This window comes from Ascaphus truei, chromosome 5 (genome assembly GCF_040206685.1).
Source record: "Ascaphus truei isolate aAscTru1 chromosome 5, aAscTru1.hap1, whole genome shotgun sequence".
NCBI classification, from domain to species: Eukaryota; Metazoa; Chordata; class Amphibia; order Anura; family Ascaphidae; genus Ascaphus; species Ascaphus truei.
The window spans coordinates 294,353,198-294,372,550 of NC_134487.1; the positions used below are offsets into that span (position 1 = coordinate 294,353,198).

At 43.4% G+C, this 19,353-nt stretch overlaps 1 protein-coding gene across 4 annotated transcripts in view; it reads right to left on the bottom strand.

The window, feature by feature from the left end:
- Positions 1–648: 648 nt before the first annotated feature.
- RIBC2 (RIB43A domain with coiled-coils 2) overlaps positions 649–19,353 on the bottom strand; it is a 30,377-nt gene continuing 11,672 nt past the window's right edge. Inside the window, exons 5-10 of one of the 4 annotated variants that reach the window (XM_075602746.1) lie at positions 17,264–17,382; positions 3,992–4,219; positions 2,984–3,052; positions 1,994–2,160; positions 1,721–1,896; positions 649–812 (exon numbers count right to left, since the gene is read on the bottom strand). In XM_075602746.1, the coding sequence (XP_075458861.1) occupies positions 1,752–1,896; positions 1,994–2,160; positions 2,984–3,052; positions 3,992–4,219; positions 17,264–17,382 (728 nt within the window). In that variant the 3' untranslated portion in view covers positions 649–812; positions 1,721–1,751. The remainder of the gene's footprint in view (positions 813–1,720; positions 1,897–1,993; positions 2,161–2,983; positions 3,053–3,991; positions 4,220–17,263; positions 17,383–19,353) is intronic. The other 3 variants (XM_075602749.1, XM_075602748.1, XM_075602750.1) reach the window with 3 other exon arrangements.

Consider the following 19,353-nt stretch of genomic DNA (forward strand, 5'->3'; position numbering starts at 1 on the left):
CTTGACCTCTGCGTGGATCACGACTACTCTAATAGGAGAGAGAGAGAGAGAATCTGCAATTCGATATGGAATCTCAGTACGGATTCCTAAAAATCCGCCTTGATTGTATCCAATGGTGGATTCTGATCCGCTCAGAGTTTTTTGGTTGGGGGATCGTATTTGTTCAGAAAAATCAGAGAAAGGGATTTTGACTAGTTCGCCTATCTCTAAAAAGGAGATATATGAAAGATGCTTGAGATTAAAAAAAAATAAAAAAATGGAATATAACCCCACAGATCAGCACATTTAATACCCACATAACAAGGTTTATTTAATAAGGAGGCACTTAAAGAACCTTTAGACACAACGGTATATCAAATCTAGAATAATACACATGGTGATGTAAGAAGAATTTGACACACACATAGTGGACAAAATTCCAAGCATGAACCTTCATTTGTGGCAAATGCAGGTTATATAGCAAACGCAGATAGGTTTGCAGAACAGTCACTGAAATATTGTACTTGTTCATGTCGCAGAACATGGTCAACTCTATTATAAGTAAATAATGCTAAACAAATGGTATGGTTTCTTATACAAGAAGTACTGTATATTGTAGTACCACCTCCCCCCCCCCCCCCAATAATGGATTACAGAATTGAGGTAAAATTGAGGTAAAATTAGCTGTTTAATGTTAATTGATATATTTAGGCATTACATGGATTTTATAAATATTAAAATATCTAAAACTTCATCGGCTGGTTGTATTAAATTGTTCAAAATACTGAGCTGTTGGAGTATTAGTAAATACTTCTTTGTCAAGGTAGATCTTCCTGCAAGATAAAAAGAATTAGTGGTTATCCAAAAAATTGCTCGATAGAAAACACACAGCTTTGCCAATGCGATAAGTAGTAATATTTGTATCTGATGCTTTGTAATATTGCTAAATGAAAAAGCAAAACAAACAAAAAGACAGAGGAAACAAACAAAAAAAAGGTTGTGACATGTTTAGTTTATTTGGTGGACTGGGCTAAACTAACACCAAGAAACGAGACATGCCCAGCTGCAATGAACTGCCATGTGTTCCACTGAATGATCCAACCGTAAAGAATAGAAATAGTGGACACAGAAATGGAGAAGTAGAAGTGGACAGGTAGAATACATGAATACCGAGGTAAGTCATGTTTGAAACAATGCTGCAGGTTAATAGCCTGACTGCAGGGTGGAACATGATTCTGGCAATTAATCAAGAGACACAATAACGCTTATAATAAACCTTGCCAGACTGACATTTTTTGAGAACTGAAGTTACCCACCCCTTGTATATACAGTTTACCCCAAATATTAAATTTATGTTGGCTCACGCAATTGTTTTTACCGTATATTCTCCTTGATTTAAAGAAAGTTAAACTTCCCCAAATCCATACTCTAGAAGGAAATACATTATAGAAGGACAACAATGATAGGAACTCTTTGTATGAGGAGATACATTCAGAAAGCTATTCATATAGATTCAATTAAATATATTTTTAAAGCATTTTCAGAAAGAATACCAACTTGGTGACTAAAAAATCCCAAAAAACAATTAATGTTGTAGGACACAGTTCTTTCTCAAGGCCAACACATATAATTCCAGGCATTCAAATGAAGAATTTATAAGTTATAATCATTGGGATGGCAGAGTGGCACAGCGAGTAAAGAATCTGACTGTAAATAGATACTGTGTTTGATAAATAGATACCGTGGACGAGGCTTGAGCCTGGTTCAAATCCTCATGTCAGCTCGTGATCTTGCATAAGTCCCTTTATCTCCCTGTGCCTCCAGCCCCCCCCCCCCCCCAAATAGATTATAAGATCTACAAGGCAGGGACTTGTGCTGGCAAAAATTTGATATACAGCACTTTGTACACTGTCAGTCCTACGCAAGAAAAAACATTATTATTATTATTACTAGAAAGAATATGCAAAAATAAAATTTGTTCTCAATCTGTGAATTTCCTGTGGCTCCTACTTACTGTGCCTTTTGTGCTTGGGAGAGTTGCGAGTTCATGTGATCCTGTGCTTTGCGAAGCTCCCGATCCTGACGCGTTTGCTGCCTTTCTAGAAGCAGCATCGCCCTGGCAGCTTGTACCCTCTGCCGGTCCCATTCTGCCTCTCTCTGCCTTTCTTCTTCCTTCAGCCTCTGACAGATAAAGAGGTAGCAAGTATAACACTTTAGTGCCTGCTCTTTATAATTGACAAAAGCTGGGGAAACATCTTCTATCCTAATGTTAGCCACATTGCTGTTTTGGAGGAAGTTACATTGCAGGCCCGTCCGCTAATAAAGAGGGTATATGTAAACACTGTATATAGTGAGGAGGTAGCACTTTAAGCCACCTTCCCGCATCATTTGCTCAGATCTCAAAATGCTTCCATGCTGGGCTCTTTTTGTCGCAGATATAACTTGGGGTCTTAGAGGGGGAAAAAACAGACCCCCTCACCTATCCTAGCACTCTTCCAACCTACAATGAGCTTTTCTAATGTATGGCTATTGATACTATAACAGGAGTGAATGAAGGCCAAGCTAACTAACATTCCTTCCTGGCTATGGGAACTAGCAATTCATTAATATAATGCATGGTACCTTATGGTTCCACTATCCTTTCTTCTTAGATTGTAACCTTGCAGCAGAGCCCACTTACCCACTACACCAGTGTATGTTAATGTAGCAAAGGGGTTATCAACTCCAGTGCTCAAGGGCCACCAACAGGTCAGGTTTTCAGGATATCCCTGCTTCAGCACAGGTGGCTCAGTCTGTGCTTCAGCACAGAGATTATATGGTAATGTAGGAGCACAGTCGGAATCCACAGGTGAAAAATACATTTCCAAAGCAACTCCAAATAAAGATGAATTTATTGTGTTAGCTCACAATGTATGAGGGTGAACAAACGCACCTACGCATTTCGTGCGCAAGCACTTTATCAAGGTGTAGGGTACAAACATATACCTCACATCTTTATAGTTACCTTTTGGCGCCATTCATTGCCGGGAATGACGTAATCACCCCGCCCATCCCCATTGGTGCTGAATGTCACCTGACCAAAATACGAAAAACTTTATTCATTAACAAAAAAACGAAAAAAAAAATACTAAAAAAGTAATTAAACATACTTGGATAGAGTATACCAGCGGCGCGCAATGTGGGGGGCATGAGATTTTTCTGGGGGGGCGCGGCGTTGCAGGGGCCCCGCGCTCTTCCCCCCCAAGGCATTTAAATGAAATGCCAGGGGATCGCGTGAGGCCCCTGCAACTCTAAACTTACCTTGTCTCTATCAGCATCAGGACTCGTGTCCATGGCAACGCGACGTCAAATGATGCGCAAGGTAAGGGGGGGGCACAAAGTAAGGGGGGGCGCACCACCGCAGGTGGAGAGGCAGAGGGGGCGCAGCAAAAAAAGTTTGCGCGCCCCTGGAGTATACACTTGATTACTTGAGCACCATCTCTCAACCAATCACTCTGCTTCAGCACAGGTGGCTCAGTCTTAGGCCGCGCTTATAGTGCCGGCTACAGCGACGGTGCAACATGTCAAGTAATCAGTCGCGTCCGACTGTAGTGGGCGCGACAGCACAGCGACCAAAATCGATGAAATCAATAGATTTTGATATTTACCACGACGGCCGCACCTTGTGACTGCAATAGGCCAATCACATAGCCTTTACATGACGCCACCATCCTTTGCAGCCAGCGACATCGCAAAAACTAAATTACAACTTTTGCGACGGCGATGGGTGACGTCACCGGTCGCGTCGTCGTCAATGTAGCCTGCACTATAAGCTCAGCCTTAGACTGAGCCACCTGTGCTGAAGCAGGGATATCCTGAAAACCTGACCTGTTGGTGGCCCTTGAGCACTGGAGATAGCCACTCCTGATATAGTAAGTGTATAGGTATTGCCGTCATTTGCAACATGTTGGCACATTACAAATAAGTGATGATAATAATAATAATAAATATAATAATAATGACAATGCAGTACCATCTTCTCTTGTATTTGCTGCTGTTGAACATTATTTATTTCTCCCAGTTGTCCCGGGGTCATTCCTTTCCAGCGACCTGGAACCACACGATGCGGTCCGAAGGCGCTTGATGCCTGTGCGGGATTTTCTGACAGAAGATCTCCTTCAAGAATGTTAGTGATTTCCACGGAATTGTCTTGTTCCTCCTGCTGTTTCTCCAGCATTTTTCTCGCACAAAGTTCTGCAGCCTATTAAGAAAATAAAAGTAGCACCCACAAGCATGGCCATTAATCCATACAGGAAGTACCTGAAACCAGAGCATCATGCTCTAATCTTACATAGCAATTAATCTCTTACTCTAAAGCTCATTAACAATTAAATGTATATGTATATGTAGAGGTATCTGTACGTGTTAGCCGAGCTTAAAACGCATACTGCACAGGGGGAGGGTTAGGCTTCAGTCACACATACATTCCAGGATGCACTGTTTGTACGTTAAACCTTTCTTGCTTTACTCAATGTAACACCGCCGGAAGAAGAGATCAGTGTATCTCAAAAGCTCGCACAAATAAAAGCATTTAGTTAGCCACAGAACAGTATCGTCTATTCGTTTTTGATTTTTTTTTTATATATATAATATATATATTATACGTTACCATCCGAGGACTGATAAAGTAGAGACAGCACACAGTAGGAAGATGACAAATGGTGATATTAGCTTAAACAGCATCACAGATAACCATTGTTTCGACCCCACAGAGAGGTCTTTTTCAAGGGTCTTTTTCATACACATCCCCTTGAAAAAGACCTCTCTGTGGGGTCAAAACGTCGGTTATCTGTGATGCTGTTTAAGCTAATATAACCATTTGTCATCTTCCTACTGTGTGCTGTCTCTACTTTATCAGTCCTCGGATGGTAACGTATATTCTTTCTATTTATTTTTAAGGGACAAGCACCAGCCCTTATTATCTTTACTAGGAGTGCTGATTCTTGTGTGTATATATATATATACACATATATTTATATATATTTTTATATATATATATATATATATATATTGTGACAGAAACCAGGGGATGGTAATAAATTCCGTATATAGGGCTCCCAGGATACTAAACAGTTTCTATCCTGTTTGGCCTGGGAGTGCAGCCTTATAATACATACACTCCATCCCACAGTTTGGCAAGCGCTGGAACTGAGGGATGAGAGATCCAGACCAGAGTTTGTCTGCTGCCTGATTTCTGTCACCTGTCATGCTAATTAGGAATCAGGTATGTAAGACTGTTTTCCTGTTTGCTCTGGTCTCTCCACAAGAGCCAGGAGGCTGGAAGGCTGCTGAACTACAGAGGGGAGAAGCCTCTTCCCCTAACAGGTTCAATCTTTCTGTTCATTTGTATAAGACTGCAAAAGTACCTTGTTTTGTTGTTGGGAGTGGAAAAGCCACTTCCAACCCTGAGTCAGGGATATCTAAGTTAAGTTATCGCTCAGATGAGCAGCTTTTGTTTTGATCTGTTTTCTGTTGTATGCACTGTGGCAGTCTCAGTGCCTGGGACTGAATAAACCAGGCATAGCCTGTTTAAAGGAACAGTACGTGACGCCTCATCATTTAACCTACCCTAAAAGACCGTGTTCTAAACAGTCCCGGACAAACGACGGAGCCCCGGAGTAAGCCGTTTGTCACATATGGTGGAGAATGCGGGCAGAGCACTAGGGGGTCTGCGGGTTGAAGAACTTTGAAAAAAAAAAAAAAAAAAAAAGTTTTTTCATCCTCTGCAAACAAGATGGAAGACGTGGTGGGTGCGCTGGTACGCAATGTCGCTGCCCAGAAAGACGCGAATGAAACCCAGCAACAGCTGTTAATAGCCCAGCAAGAAACTAATGCAAACCAGCAGCAGACGAATGCAGCCCAGCAACAGCTGCTAATAGCCCAGCAAGAGATTAATGCAAACCAGCAACAGGCGAATGCAAACCAGCAACAGGCGAATGCAAACCAGCAACAGACGAATGAAGCCCTGCAAAACGCGAATGCAAACCAGCAAGAGACAAACCGCTTGCTGAGAGAGGAGCAACAGCGGTTCGCTCAGGGCTTACAGCAGGAACTCGAGATCCTGAGGGGGACTATCAGTAACCTTCCACTGGCAGTGGCAGCCCCAGTTCCGAAAATGACCAGGGCAAGCCACTACCTTCAGAAGATGGGACCCTCGGATGATGTGGAAGCCTATCTTCTCACGTTTGAACGCACGGCACAGAGAGAGGGATGGCCAGAAGCTGAGTGGGCTGGTCTAATCGCACCCTTCCTAAGCGGCGAACCCCAGAAGGCTTACTTTGATCTAGAGCCAGCCGAAGCTAACGTCTATGCAAAATTGAAGTTCGAGATCCTCGCCCGCCTCGGCGTAACCACGGCTGTTCGCGCCCAAAGGTTTCACGCATGGTCCTTCACGATGGATAAGGCCACCCGAAGCCAGATGTATGACCTCATCCACCTCGCCCGGAAGTGGCTACAACCCGAGATCAACTCAGCCAGCCACATCGTGGAACGGTTGGTCATGGACCAGTTCTTGAGGAAACTTCCCTCTGCCTTACGCCGTTGGGTCAGTCGGAGTGACCCCCACAATGCGGATGAGCTTGTGGCCCTCGTAGAAAGGTACAATGCAGCAGAAGGGCACCCGCAACCCATAGTCGTGGAGCAACCCCACTACCCGAGGTTCCAGGACTCTTCCAGAGACGGTAAAAGGGTACCGGGGTTAAGGGGCGCTGAAGAGCGGCGACCACCTTCACGCAGCACCAGCAACAGTGGTTCGCACACTAAGGGCAATAGCCAACATGGGGAGCCGGGAAAAGGCTCTAAGTGGGACACAGACTATGTACCTAAATGTGTAAAGTGTCATGAGAGGGGCCACACAGCAAAAATCTGCCCACTAAATGATGAGCCCATGCAATGCAACAGCGTGGAACCTTATTCGCTGTTGTCCCAATGTATGGGCCCTAGCCCAGAGGACCCCTTGAATAACCATCTGTGGGCATTTGTAAAGGTTAATGGTAAGAGGGTTCGGGCACTTCTTGACTCTGGGAGCATGGTCACACTAGTGTCCGAATACCTCTTGCCCATTAAGAAGAAACAGGGAAACAGTTCACAAAGAGTGGCAATTTGTTGTATACATGGGGATAATCATGAATATTCCACTGTTGATGTTTTTTTTGAAACAGAGTTTGGTTCTTTAGATTTCAAGGTGGGTATTGTACCCAAACTGGCACATGATGTGTTAATAGGGACCGACTTTCCCCATTTTCTAAAAATGTGGTCCCCCGCTCAGAATAGCGCCCAGAGTTCAATAGCGGACCATAACGAAGTATTAGAAGAAACAAATCCTTTCCCTTTTTCAGAAATGGAGGTTGACGAGGGCCCAAATAAGAAGGGGGAAAAGGAGGAGTGCTGTAAAATTCCCTTCCCCATCACTACTTTGGTAGGGAATACCCCAAATCAAGATGTTGAGCAGACACTTACCACCCCAGAACCGGATAAGACCCTCGCTGACCTAGAGGTCAGTCCTGGGAGTTTTAAGAAGGCCCAGTGGGAGGACCCCACATTAGCGGTAGCAAGGGGAAATATACGGGACCAGAATAGTACTCCTGGCCAACCAGATAGGTCACTTGCTTACCCCTACTTCGAGGTAGAGAACGACCTAGTATATCGGGTTGATAAAAGGAAATCAGTTACAACTAAACAATTGTTGGTACCACGGACATTCCGTAACGTAGTATTACACCTCGCACATAGTCATCCATTGGGGGGACACCTAGGGGTGGAAAAGACAAAAGAAAAGGTTCTCCGAAGCTTCTATTGGCCTGGGGTTCTGGCAGAAATTACGAATTATTGTTCCTCATGCCCAGAATGTCAGATCACCGCCCCGTTCAAGGCGTACCGCAGCCCATTGGTACCCCTTCCCATAATAGAGGTACCATTTGACCGGATTGCTATGGATCTAGTAGGACCCCTAATAAAGTCTGCTAGGGGACATCAGCATATATTGGTAATATTAGATTATGCCACCCGATATCCGGAGGCAGTTCCCCTACGTAGCACGTCTGCTAAAAACATAGCAAAAGAGTTAGTAGTTCTGTTTTCCCGGGTCGGGATTCCTAAAGAGATTCTATCTGACCAGGGAACACCATTTATGTCCCAAGTAACAAAAGAGCTATGTAAACTCCTAAAAATCAAGCATCTCAGAACCTCAGTCTATCATCCACAAACAGATGGTTTAGTGGAAAGGTTCAAAAAAACCTTAAAGAGCATGTTACGGCGGGCGGTTGATAAAGATGGGAAAAACTGGGATTGTTTGTTACCGTACCTGTTATTTGCCATTAGGGAAGTTCCCCAATCATCCACAGGCTTCTCCCCGTTTGAACTATTGTATGGCCGACACCCAAGGGGCTTACTGGATATAGCCAAAGAGACTTGGGAACACGAGGTTACCCCTTACAGAAGTGTAATAGAGCATGTTGCCCAGATGCAGGACCGCATTGCTGCAGTCCTACCCATAGTGAGGGAACACATGGAGAAAGCTCAAGAAGCACAGAGGAATACGTATAATAAGGGTGCTAGGGTCAGAATTTTTTTTCCAGGTGATAGGGTACTAGTTCTGGTTCCCACCGTGGAGAGTAAATTCCTTGCTAAATGGCATGGGCCATATGAGGTCTTGGAAAGAGTGGGAGAAGTAAATTATAAGGTAAGACAGCCAGGTAGGAGGAAACCTGAGCAAATTTACCATATAAACCTACTCAAGCCCTGGAAAGATAGAGAAGTCTTGTTAACCCTAGTACCCCCAGGTCCGTCAGAGAATCAAGAAACTGACCCAGAGGTTAGCATAGCTGAAACCCTGTCTGTTCATCAGAAACGAGAGGTTCAGAATTTAGTGAGAAGAAACAAAGAAATCTTCTCTATACGGCCAGGTAGAACTAGCGTAATTGAACATGACCTAGTCTCTGAACCGGGGGTCCGAGTTAACCTTAAACCGTACCGAATCCCAGAGGCCAAAAGAAAGGCTATAAGTTTAGAGGTTAAAAAAATGCTAAAACTAGGTGTAATTGAGGAATCCCAAAGTGGGTGGAACAGCCCTATAGTCTTAGTCCCAAAGCCAGATGGTACAACAAGGTTTTGTAATGACTACCGGAAACTAAACGCGGTGTCAAAATTTGATACTTATCCTATGCCCAGGGTAGATGAACTTGTAGAGAGACTGGGCAAAGCCCGATATCTCACAACCCTAGACCTAACAAAAGGGTACTGGCAGGTTCCCCTCACAGAAAGGGCAAAAGAAAAGACAGCCTTCTCAACCCCAGACGGCCTCTTTCAGTATAAGGTGTTGCCTTTTGGCTTACATGGAGCTCCCGCCACATTCCAAAGAATGATGGATAAAATTTTAAAACCACATGCTCGGTATGCTGCCGCCTACCTGGATGATGTGGTAATCCATAGTGAAGATTGGCAATCCCACCTTCCAAAGGTCCAAGCTGTGCTTGACGCAGTCCGGTCTGCTGGACTAACTGCTAACCCCGCTAAATGCACTATTGGTCTGGAGGAGGCCAAGTATCTGGGATATTCTATTGGCAGAGGTTTACTCAAACCCCAAACACTCAAAGTGGAGGTGATACAAAATTGGCCAAGGCCAGTTACAAAAAAACAAGTAAGGACCTTTTTGGGGTTAATTGGGTACTATAGAAGGTTTATTCCCAATTTTGCAACTAAGGCAACCCCACTAACTGACCTCACAAAAGCAAGAGGACCACTAATGGTAAAGTGGTCCCCCGAAACCGAACAAGCCTTTAGAAGCCTGAAAGAAGCTCTCTGTGCCCAACCAGTGTTGGTCACACCTGACTTCTCCAAAGAGTTCGTAGTCCAAACCGACGCATCTGAGGTAGGGCTGGGGGCGGTACTCTCCCAGGAGTCTCAAGGTGAGGAGCACCCCATCCTTTATTTAAGTAGGAAACTAAATCCCCAGGAGAAAAATTACTCCATAGTAGAGAAAGAGTGTCTCGCAATAAAGTGGGCTGTAGAGACGCTCAAATACTACCTGTTGGGGAGAAAATTCCGGTTGGTCACAGATCATGCACCCCTTACCTGGATGTGTCAAAACAGGGAAAAGAATGCTAGAGTGACCAGGTGGTTCCTAAGCCTACAACCCTTTAAATTTTCTGTGGAACACAGGTCAGGGCACAAACATGGCAATGCTGACGGGTTGTCAAGGATGCACTCCCTAATATCCATGGTCGCTCATCCCTCGAGGTCTGAGCTGGGGGGGAGGATATGTGACAGAAACCAGGGGATGGTAATAAATTCCGTATATAGGGCTCCCAGGATACTAAACAGTTTCTATCCTGTTTGGCCTGGGAGTGCAGCCTTATAATACATACACTCCATCCCACAGTTTGGCAAGCGCTGGAACTGAGGGATGAGAGATCCAGACCAGAGTTTGTCTGCTGCCTGATTTCTGTCACCTGTCATGCTAATTAGGAATCAGGTATGTAAGACTGTTTTCCTGTTTGCTCTGGTCTCTCCACAAGAGCCAGGAGGCTGGAAGGCTGCTGAACTACAGAGGGGAGAAGCCTCTTCCCCTAACAGGTTCAATCTTTCTGTTCATTTGTATAAGACTGCAAAAGTACCTTGTTTTGTTGTTGGGAGTGGAAAAGCCACTTCCAACCCTGAGTCAGGGATATCTAAGTTAAGTTATCGCTCAGATGAGCAGCTTTTGTTTTGATCTGTTTTCTGTTGTATGCACTGTGGCAGTCTCAGTGCCTGGGACTGAATAAACCAGGCATAGCCTGTTTAAAGGAACAGTACGTGACGCCTCATCATTTAACCTACCCTAAAAGACCGTGTTCTAAACAGTCCCGGACAAACGACGGAGCCCCGGAGTAAGCCGTTTGTCACAATATATATTATATATATTTTTTTTATAGCATCTTTTACTCTGAAGCTCAGAACATTAACACATCTTTTTATAGCATGTTTCCTATGTGACATTCATTTTAGGGCTTAGTCTAATTTGAAACTTTTTGGGGGACATTTATTATTTTGCAAAGAGATTTTATTTTACAAATGACTGAGAAAGAATAATAGCAATGAAATCTTTGATTATTGATGGACAAAGATGGGAATAGATCAAACTTCACCATGCAGTAAAAATGTATGCTAGCAGAGGCCTTATTTAAACACTCTGTGCTTTTTTAACTTCCCTAAATTAAGTTAGTGATTTCATAAGTGGTTATAAGGAGAAGTAAAGTAGACCTACAGTATCATCTGTATTTAGCCTGTAAAATCTCCATTTTCTCTGCTTTAAAACAACAATCTGCTAGGACTGAGATGACATGACAGTTTTGCAAATAGATGTGTCAAATGTGAGAAGATTTCAAACATTTCATGCATTTAATATGTGATATAGTAAATATGTGTTTGATAGAAGTGCCTCACCAAGAGACTTCTATTTATAACTCGGGGAAGACGCAGACGTGGTCTTGAGCTGGTTACATGCAATTAATGTTCGTGGAATAGTAAATGAATGGAAATGTTTTCTTCCAGCTATTTTTTTTGTTTCTGGATGCTACTTGCCCAAGATGTAATCTTTCATTTTAAACCAAATAAAGTAAAAACACTGCAACGCACTGGAGCCATCATATCAATGAACTTACCAACAATTACAAAATAGACTTGGGAAAACATGCCAAATGGTTCCTAGAAAAATGTCATACTTCTCAGACTCGAAAGCAGTATAAACTTGTTGACTTGTTAAAAAAAAAAAAATTGTTAGCAAGGTCTAAAAGCAGTCTGGCCTTTTCGGTTTGGATCATCAACAGCAAGGATTAAAGCATCCAATTAACCAGGAACATTTTCCATCTGAACACAAGCTGTGGTTTTGCAACTACAGTACTTGCTAAACTGCGGCTATTAAAGTTGATAATGAGCACGCTGAAGCAGTTAACATTTATGTTGACCAACAGACCAAAGAACTATTATGTAACTAATTACAGTGTCCCAAGGCCGACAGTACTTCACAATAAATATTTTATTTGAAGATTAGACTCGTCCATAATAATTCCACCACTATCAATACTTATACCACTTAGATAATGCAGTTATTCTATTCCAGAAGACTCAATATTTTAACATCTAGAAGAGCATTAGGAAATAACTTTTTTTTTTTTACACTTATTTGTTATTAATTTTTTTAGAAAAACATAGGGAAATGGATACAGAAAAAGGGCGGGGAAAAGGGGGGGGGAAGAGAGGGGGATAGGTACCACATATTTAACACAGGTATCAAAAAAACAAAAATATAACGACGCTAGACAACCACAACTCCACACATTACATAGAGTAACCAACTCTACGAGAGAAAATACAGCCCTTGGTCCACAGTAACTCAAAAATTCACATAATCCCCCTAGAGTACCAGGGCTCCCAAACATTTTTGAAATGTTAGTCTTTCCATAGATTGCACCTCATTTACTCTCGAGATAATCTCTCTCCTGGAGGGGGGGTTGGGACTTTTTCCAGGCCCCTGCGATTGCATGTCTCGCCGCGGTCAGAATGTGTAACAATAATTTAGATATATTTTGGTTTAAATTATCTAGCGGTTTACCCAGGACCATTATAAGAGAGTCTAGGGGGATTCTTATCCCAATAGTTTCTCTTAACAAAGTCTGCACTATTCCCCAAAATCTCTATATTTTGGGGCAAAACTACCAGATATGGGCCATATCCCTGACGCCACCGCAACCTCTCCAGCCAAGATTCGTGGTCCCTGGATAAATCTGCATCAACCTCTGAGGCGTCAGATACCATCTGAACATAACTTTATAGATATTCTCTTTAGATATTGTGCATAATGATGTATTCGTTGATTGACCCAAATATCTTGCCAATCTTCCCAAGAAATCTCTACCTGAAAATCATGGGCCCATTGATCAATATAACGGTGTGTGCAGAGAGCCTTAAATTCCTGAGAAATAAAAACTTGGTACAGTGTTGAGATAAGACCCCACTGATCGTTTCTTTTTCTACATAATTTTTCGAATACAGAACACTCTGGGAAAGACACACCCGGAGACAGCTGCCTAAGATAATGTAGAAACTTGTAAAAAATCTGAACACCTCAGCACCCGTGAAAGAGTATTTCTGACATAAATCGCTAAAATTTAAGAATTTACCATTCAATAGCATATACCCCACATCTCTATGAATTTTTAGCCTTCCATAAATCAAAAGTACCAGTAAACCAACCCGGACCAAAGTCAAGGTTGTCAAAAATAGGGGTACATCTTGAGGGAGCTGAAAATAGTTGATAATACATTTTTGACCCTATGCCAAATTTTAAGAGAAAATGTTATTACCACCGAATCAAAAAAGTCTAGTCTAGTCTTGAACATTTTGTTAGCTTATTATTCCACAGGAGGGCCAGAAGAGCCACGGAGCTATTAAATATATTTTCTAAATCTACCCACCTATATTGATTTTACTGTGAATCTAAATAATATTTCCTAATATCAGGGACCGCCAGACCCCCTCTTTCTCTGGGTGCGTGCATAACTGATCTCGCCACTCTGGGTCTTTTGTTATCCCATATAAACTGCAAGATTTTATTCTGTAAATCCTTAAAAATATTTTATCGGGATAGCGACCGGTAGTGTTTGAAAACAGTAAAGCAGTTTCGGGAGAACCTTCATCTTGACTGATATAATTCGGCCCATCCAAGAGATTTGGTGACCACTCCATAGTAAAAGATCCTGTTTAATGCTAGTGAAAAGCTCTGAGTAATTATAATTATAAAGAGATTGATAGTTTTTTGTGAGAAAGATCTCTAAATATTTCAATCTTACGTTATGCCAGTGATAATTGAAATTTAATTTGGAATATTTTTACCTCAATATCTGATAAAGTTAAATTTAGAGCCTCTGACTTGGCCAAATTAATTTTATAAGCAGTGAAGTTCCAAGATATCCACGTAGGTAAGGAACCAGGAAAGCACAGCAGGCTTTTTACTATAACATTTTACTATAAATGTTTAAATCTGTATTAAGAAGTGAAATTGGCCTGTAGCTTGCGCAACTCATTGGGTCTTTTCCTTCCTTAGGTATCACTACTAAATTTGCGTGGGAATCTGGGAACACGATAAACTATTGAACATGTCTAAAAGATATGGTGCTAAAATTCCCCAATATTTTTTATAGTATAGATTTCAAAATCCATCAGGGCCTGGGGCTTTTGGGGGTTTCAAACCTTTAAGAACCTCTTAACTCTGAAATACTTATTTTAGCATTGAGTCCCTCCGCGATTCTTCCGCAGACAGCTTTGGAAGTTCGCATGTCTGTAAATAGCTATTTGTTCACTGAATGTTTTATTGAAGTTGGGGTCTGATGAGTCCAGATTATACAAATTATAGTATTTAGACAATTCCTCTGCAATTTGGAAAGGGTTATATGTGATTTCCCCGTTACCTTGTCTTATCGCTGAGACTTGTGATTTAGATTTAACACCTCTTAATTTACTAGCGAGCAGCTTATCTGCTTTATTGCCCTTATCATAATAGGTCTGGACCAAAATAAAGGGCTAAAAGAAGCCAAAATAGGAGGGGGGTGGGGGGGCACAAGCCTCAAGGGTTCCGGGACACTCCGAACTCCATTGAAGGACTCCTCCATGCTGACTCCTCCAAACTCCAACCCCTTTTATAAACAGCATTTGGGAAATAGGAAAATGTCTTCGGTTCAAATAACAGCCTAAACCTCTTACATTAAATATTTCCGCTCTTCCTATAGGTTCACCGCTTGTAACAATAATAACTGGGAGTATAGTTTAAGACCTTAGAAAAAATTGTTGAATTGAAAGGATCAGATTAACCACAAAAATGTAACAAAAATAACTTTGCGTCTGAAGGAAAGTCATCTTTCTCTTGGGTTTCTTGCTCCCCACCTAGATCCAACGGGACCTCAGGGGGATAGCGAGAATATCAAACACCGACGAGGAAAAAGGTTTGCCACAGATCATAAACTTTGAGCTGCCAACCTCCTCCACCAGCGAATCCAACTTCAGCCATAGTGATAGGACCCTTTGCTCCATCAGATCGGGTGGGCGATATCAGGAGCTTCTGGACAGTACCCTCTTTCACTCCGCTGTGAAGCTTCCGGTGGTCTCTCGGGCCTCGGGGAACACTGTGGTTTTGCGGACTGCTGGCCGTGTACACCAAGGGCTCCTAGGAAATTCTCTGCCTCTTCCGGGAATCTTAATGAAAATTGCTTCCCGTCTTTGTTTACGACTAATCGGAATGGGAAAGCCCATCTATATATCTTGTTATCTCTGAGGGCCGCTGTGACTTGGACGGAGGCTTCTTCTTCTTCTTGAGATTGTAGATCTGGAAAGATCAGGGAAAATTTGGATCCTAGAGAGTCTTCAAAGTTCACATATTCTTGATTCCTGCAGCCTCTCATTATTTTCTCCTTAGTGGTGTAATAGTGTAGTTTGACTATTACATCCCTGCATTTCCGAGGATCTGCGAATCTTGGACCTAAGGCTCAGTGTGCTCTGTCCATATACAGGTCACTTGTTAGAAAAGACGGAACTATTTGGGTAAATAGTTTTGTTAGATAGGGTTGCAACTCACCCGGATCAACTGCTTCCGGGATATTTCTAACTCTAAGGCTTTGCCTCCTTTCCCGATTTTCCAAAATCATCGACGGAGTCATTCAGGTTCCTGATTTCGGCGTTAAGTCTGAATAGCTCGTCTTCCATTGAGCCCTGACTCTGCAGGGATTCTTCCGAGTTTATTTTCCAGCTGCACTGTTCATTCTGTCAGGGAAGTGGACCTGCCTTAAATTCAGCAACAGCATTATCAAGAGCCACTTAAAAGTAACCCTGCATCTCTTTAAACAAGTCTTTTAAAGCGTTTGGGGTGATTTGGGAATTTTCTTCTGTCTCTTGGTCTTGTCCTGTGTCAATAAAGTTTCCCCCTTGTTGTGGCATCTTGTATTTCGGGAACCGGAGAGGCCGTTTTCAAGAGGTAACGGGACACTGAGGGGGTCGGTAGCTTTTGATCTTTGTTAGGGGGAGGCATCCCTGTAGGTTCCACTGGCGGGGGGTGGTCTTTTCAAGAAATTTTATCTGATTTGGAGGGCTAAATCATCGGCGATCGTAGCGGAGACCACGGAGCTGCTTCAGAGTGCTCCCATCCTCCTCTACACTGTGTGCGCGCCCCAGGAAATAACTTTTTAAGAGGTTAAAAGATAGTTTAATTCTTAACACTTAACAATTTATTTTTGCCCTTTTGTATAATTCATAATAACTTTTTGTACCATCATAAAATGTCCTCATGTGTTGCAATGGATGAGCCGTTGAAATCGCAAACCTCTCATGTATCATAACTCTAAATCATGTGCATTTCGACATGTTGATCCCATAAAGTGTAGCAGACCTGAGAAGGCTGGAATGTTGGAATGTTGACTGAATCTTTTATTTGGTTCAGCACTGAAGAGATAATGCATTGTAGCCCTTTTATATGCTGAAGAGTAAAATTAACTGATTTTCATCCCCAGCTAATCAAAAACATGTATATTGTTTCATCAGAAATGTCAGTTATTGCATATAAAACCCGACTGACTGTACTGGCCCTGAAAAATATTATTTTTGACAATTTTTATGGGACCAAAATGATGCAATACACATACTCTATCCAAAATACTTTTATTGTTTGGAAAGCTAATGTTTTACAACATCTCCGAAAACGTTCATGTTGGTCCCAAGAAGGGTGCAGAACACTCCCCAACAGACATACAACAGCAAAGAAGGAATGAGAAAAGGCGGGCACTTTGTTTTGGGGGAAAAGAGAGCATGTCCTATTCAAACATGTAGCTTTGTACACAAAAGGGAGTAGATCCATGATATTCAACCCTTATTAATGTTGTGGATCCATTGTTTACAACCTAAATGGAAATAACTGAAAGTTATTTATGAATACTTAAAAAAAATTGTGCAAAAAATTGTTATGTCAACACATTTGCCAACAGTTGCAGACATATAGGAATCATTTCACAATGTTTTGTGGCTGTAAAACTGGTGGATAATGCAGCCACGAGACAATGATTTTTCTTTAATAAGTCTGGTTCTATTTTATGCAATGGTTTTCCAGCCAGGATCAACAGCACTCCTAGCAAGCCAGATGGAAAAACAATATTGTAATATAGCTGGCACGTATTTCTACCTGTGAAAAATCTACTTAAAGATTTCTTGTGACTCGCATGCAAATTACCTGCGCTCTGTTGAAATCCTTTGTAAAAGTACACACAGCTTGCTTTGCTTTTTCTTCCAGCATTTGTAATTCCATTGCCTTTTGGTCAAGTTCAATTCTCATCTTGTCATACAGACTATCTACATTAAGATAGCATACAATGTTATTCCATATAAATTCATGCCCAAACACTTTATAATTTTTGGGAGGGGTGGGGGGGGGTTGGGGGACAGGGGGGCAACAGTACACATATAGGACATTTATTGAGGTTGCATCTGAAAAATTTGTTCTGAAAGTCCTCACATTGGAGTATAAGTCCAAAGGTCTACAAACATGATTGTGGGAAGAAGATAAACATTTTATATTCTAGAAGCAGAAGAGGAAAAGACTTGAATACTATAATCAGGGCCGGCTAAGAAAGTTGCAGGGCTCGGTGCAGGGCCGCTTACCTTTTCCTGCGCGATCTCTTCCTGCCAGTGTCCTTCCTCATGGCGCCGTGGTGTCTCGTTGCCATGACAAGATGCTGCATGGCGTCACGTGGCATCCCGTTGTCATGGCAACGTGACACCACATGACCCAGCGGCGCCATGAGGAGGGATAATGATAGCAAGAGATCATGCAGGAGAAGGTAAGAGAGTTACAGAGGCCCCGAGCTCTCCCTCGGCAATCAGTTTAATTATTCTGGGTAAGAGCACAGGGTTCAAAGAGAGCTATGGGAAGGTGTGTGTGTGTGTGTGTGTGTGTGTGTGTGTGTGTGTGTGTGTGTGTGTGTGTGTGTGTGTGTGTGTGGTAGGGAGAGTGTAAGGGAGCAAGGGGGGAAGAATGTGTAAGGGGAGAATGTAAGGCTGCGCCCAAGGTGGCGCTGAGCTGGTGTGGGCGCTCACGCTGGCCGCGATGAGACACATTGGTTGCAATGTGTGTGTGACGGTTCAGGGAATTCCTTCCCCTTCTTTCTCTCCCTCTGTCCCTTCCCTGGCCAATCTCCCTGCGCTCACCCACTCCTGTCCCGCTCCGTCTTCCTCTCTTGCTGCCCCATTGCCTCAGCGCATGCACCGCAAGTCTCGCGTACCCGCGCGGTCTCTGAGCCCCTGCAACACTCCCCGCTTCCAGACACTCTCGGTGCCCGGTGCCAGTCCCTCACTTCCGGTAGCGATCCCATCCGGTCCTCTGTTACCCTCCGCTGGGGAGCCCGTGGTGCGGCGCTCCGCGCGTCTTGTGGCGCAGCCTGTGCGCGCGCACTCTCTGCTTACAAAGGGCGCGTGCACACGCTCCTCTTCTAAGGCCTGTCACTCTCCTGACTCCTCCTCTCATTCCCTGCAAGCTATCTCTCTGTCTGATCCTTCTGTCTCCTCCTCTTCTCTCCCTGACCTATCCTTGTCTCCCACTTCTCTCTCTGCTCTTCCGCTGTCTCCCATTGGTGTGTCTTCCTTTATAATCCCTGTCTGTCGTTTCTATCATCGCTCTGCATAGTTCCTGTTTCCCTGTGTGTGCTGACCTATGCTGTGCTTCCTCTGTGTTCCTGCTTGTCCCTGCTCCTGTGTTACTTTGGATTTCCCTGGCTTTGACCCCTGCTTGTCCTGGACTACCCTGCTCTCTGTAACCCTCGAACCTTGCTACGATGCTGACCTCTGGAATCCTTGGACCTGGCTTTGAACTTCGACTACTCTGCTCTCTGTACCCCTGGACATTGGCACACGGACACGACCATTCTTACGTTTAACCCTACAAGACGTGGCAAGTATCCTAACCACTTTTCCAACAGGCCCAGCAACGCTATACCACACTCTGGGCTTGCTCCCACTGCTGTGGGTGTGTGGTGTAATACCGTTCCCACCTCAGTATTGGGATCCTGCCAGGTCTGCAGGCATACAGGCGTGACATTATGCAGAGGCCAACAAACGCAGACCCCCCTGAGGTGGGTACAGGTATTTCCGTAGAGGCCTTACAATTTCTAAGTAACCAGTTGTCTACTGTCTACCAGCAATTGGCCAAGTTCTCCCCTCAGGAGTGTCTCATGGCTCCAACGCCACCGGTTGCCACAACCTATGCCAGCTCTGGACCCCGTATTCCTTCACCAAATCGCTATGATGGGGACCCCCTCGCCTGCCGCA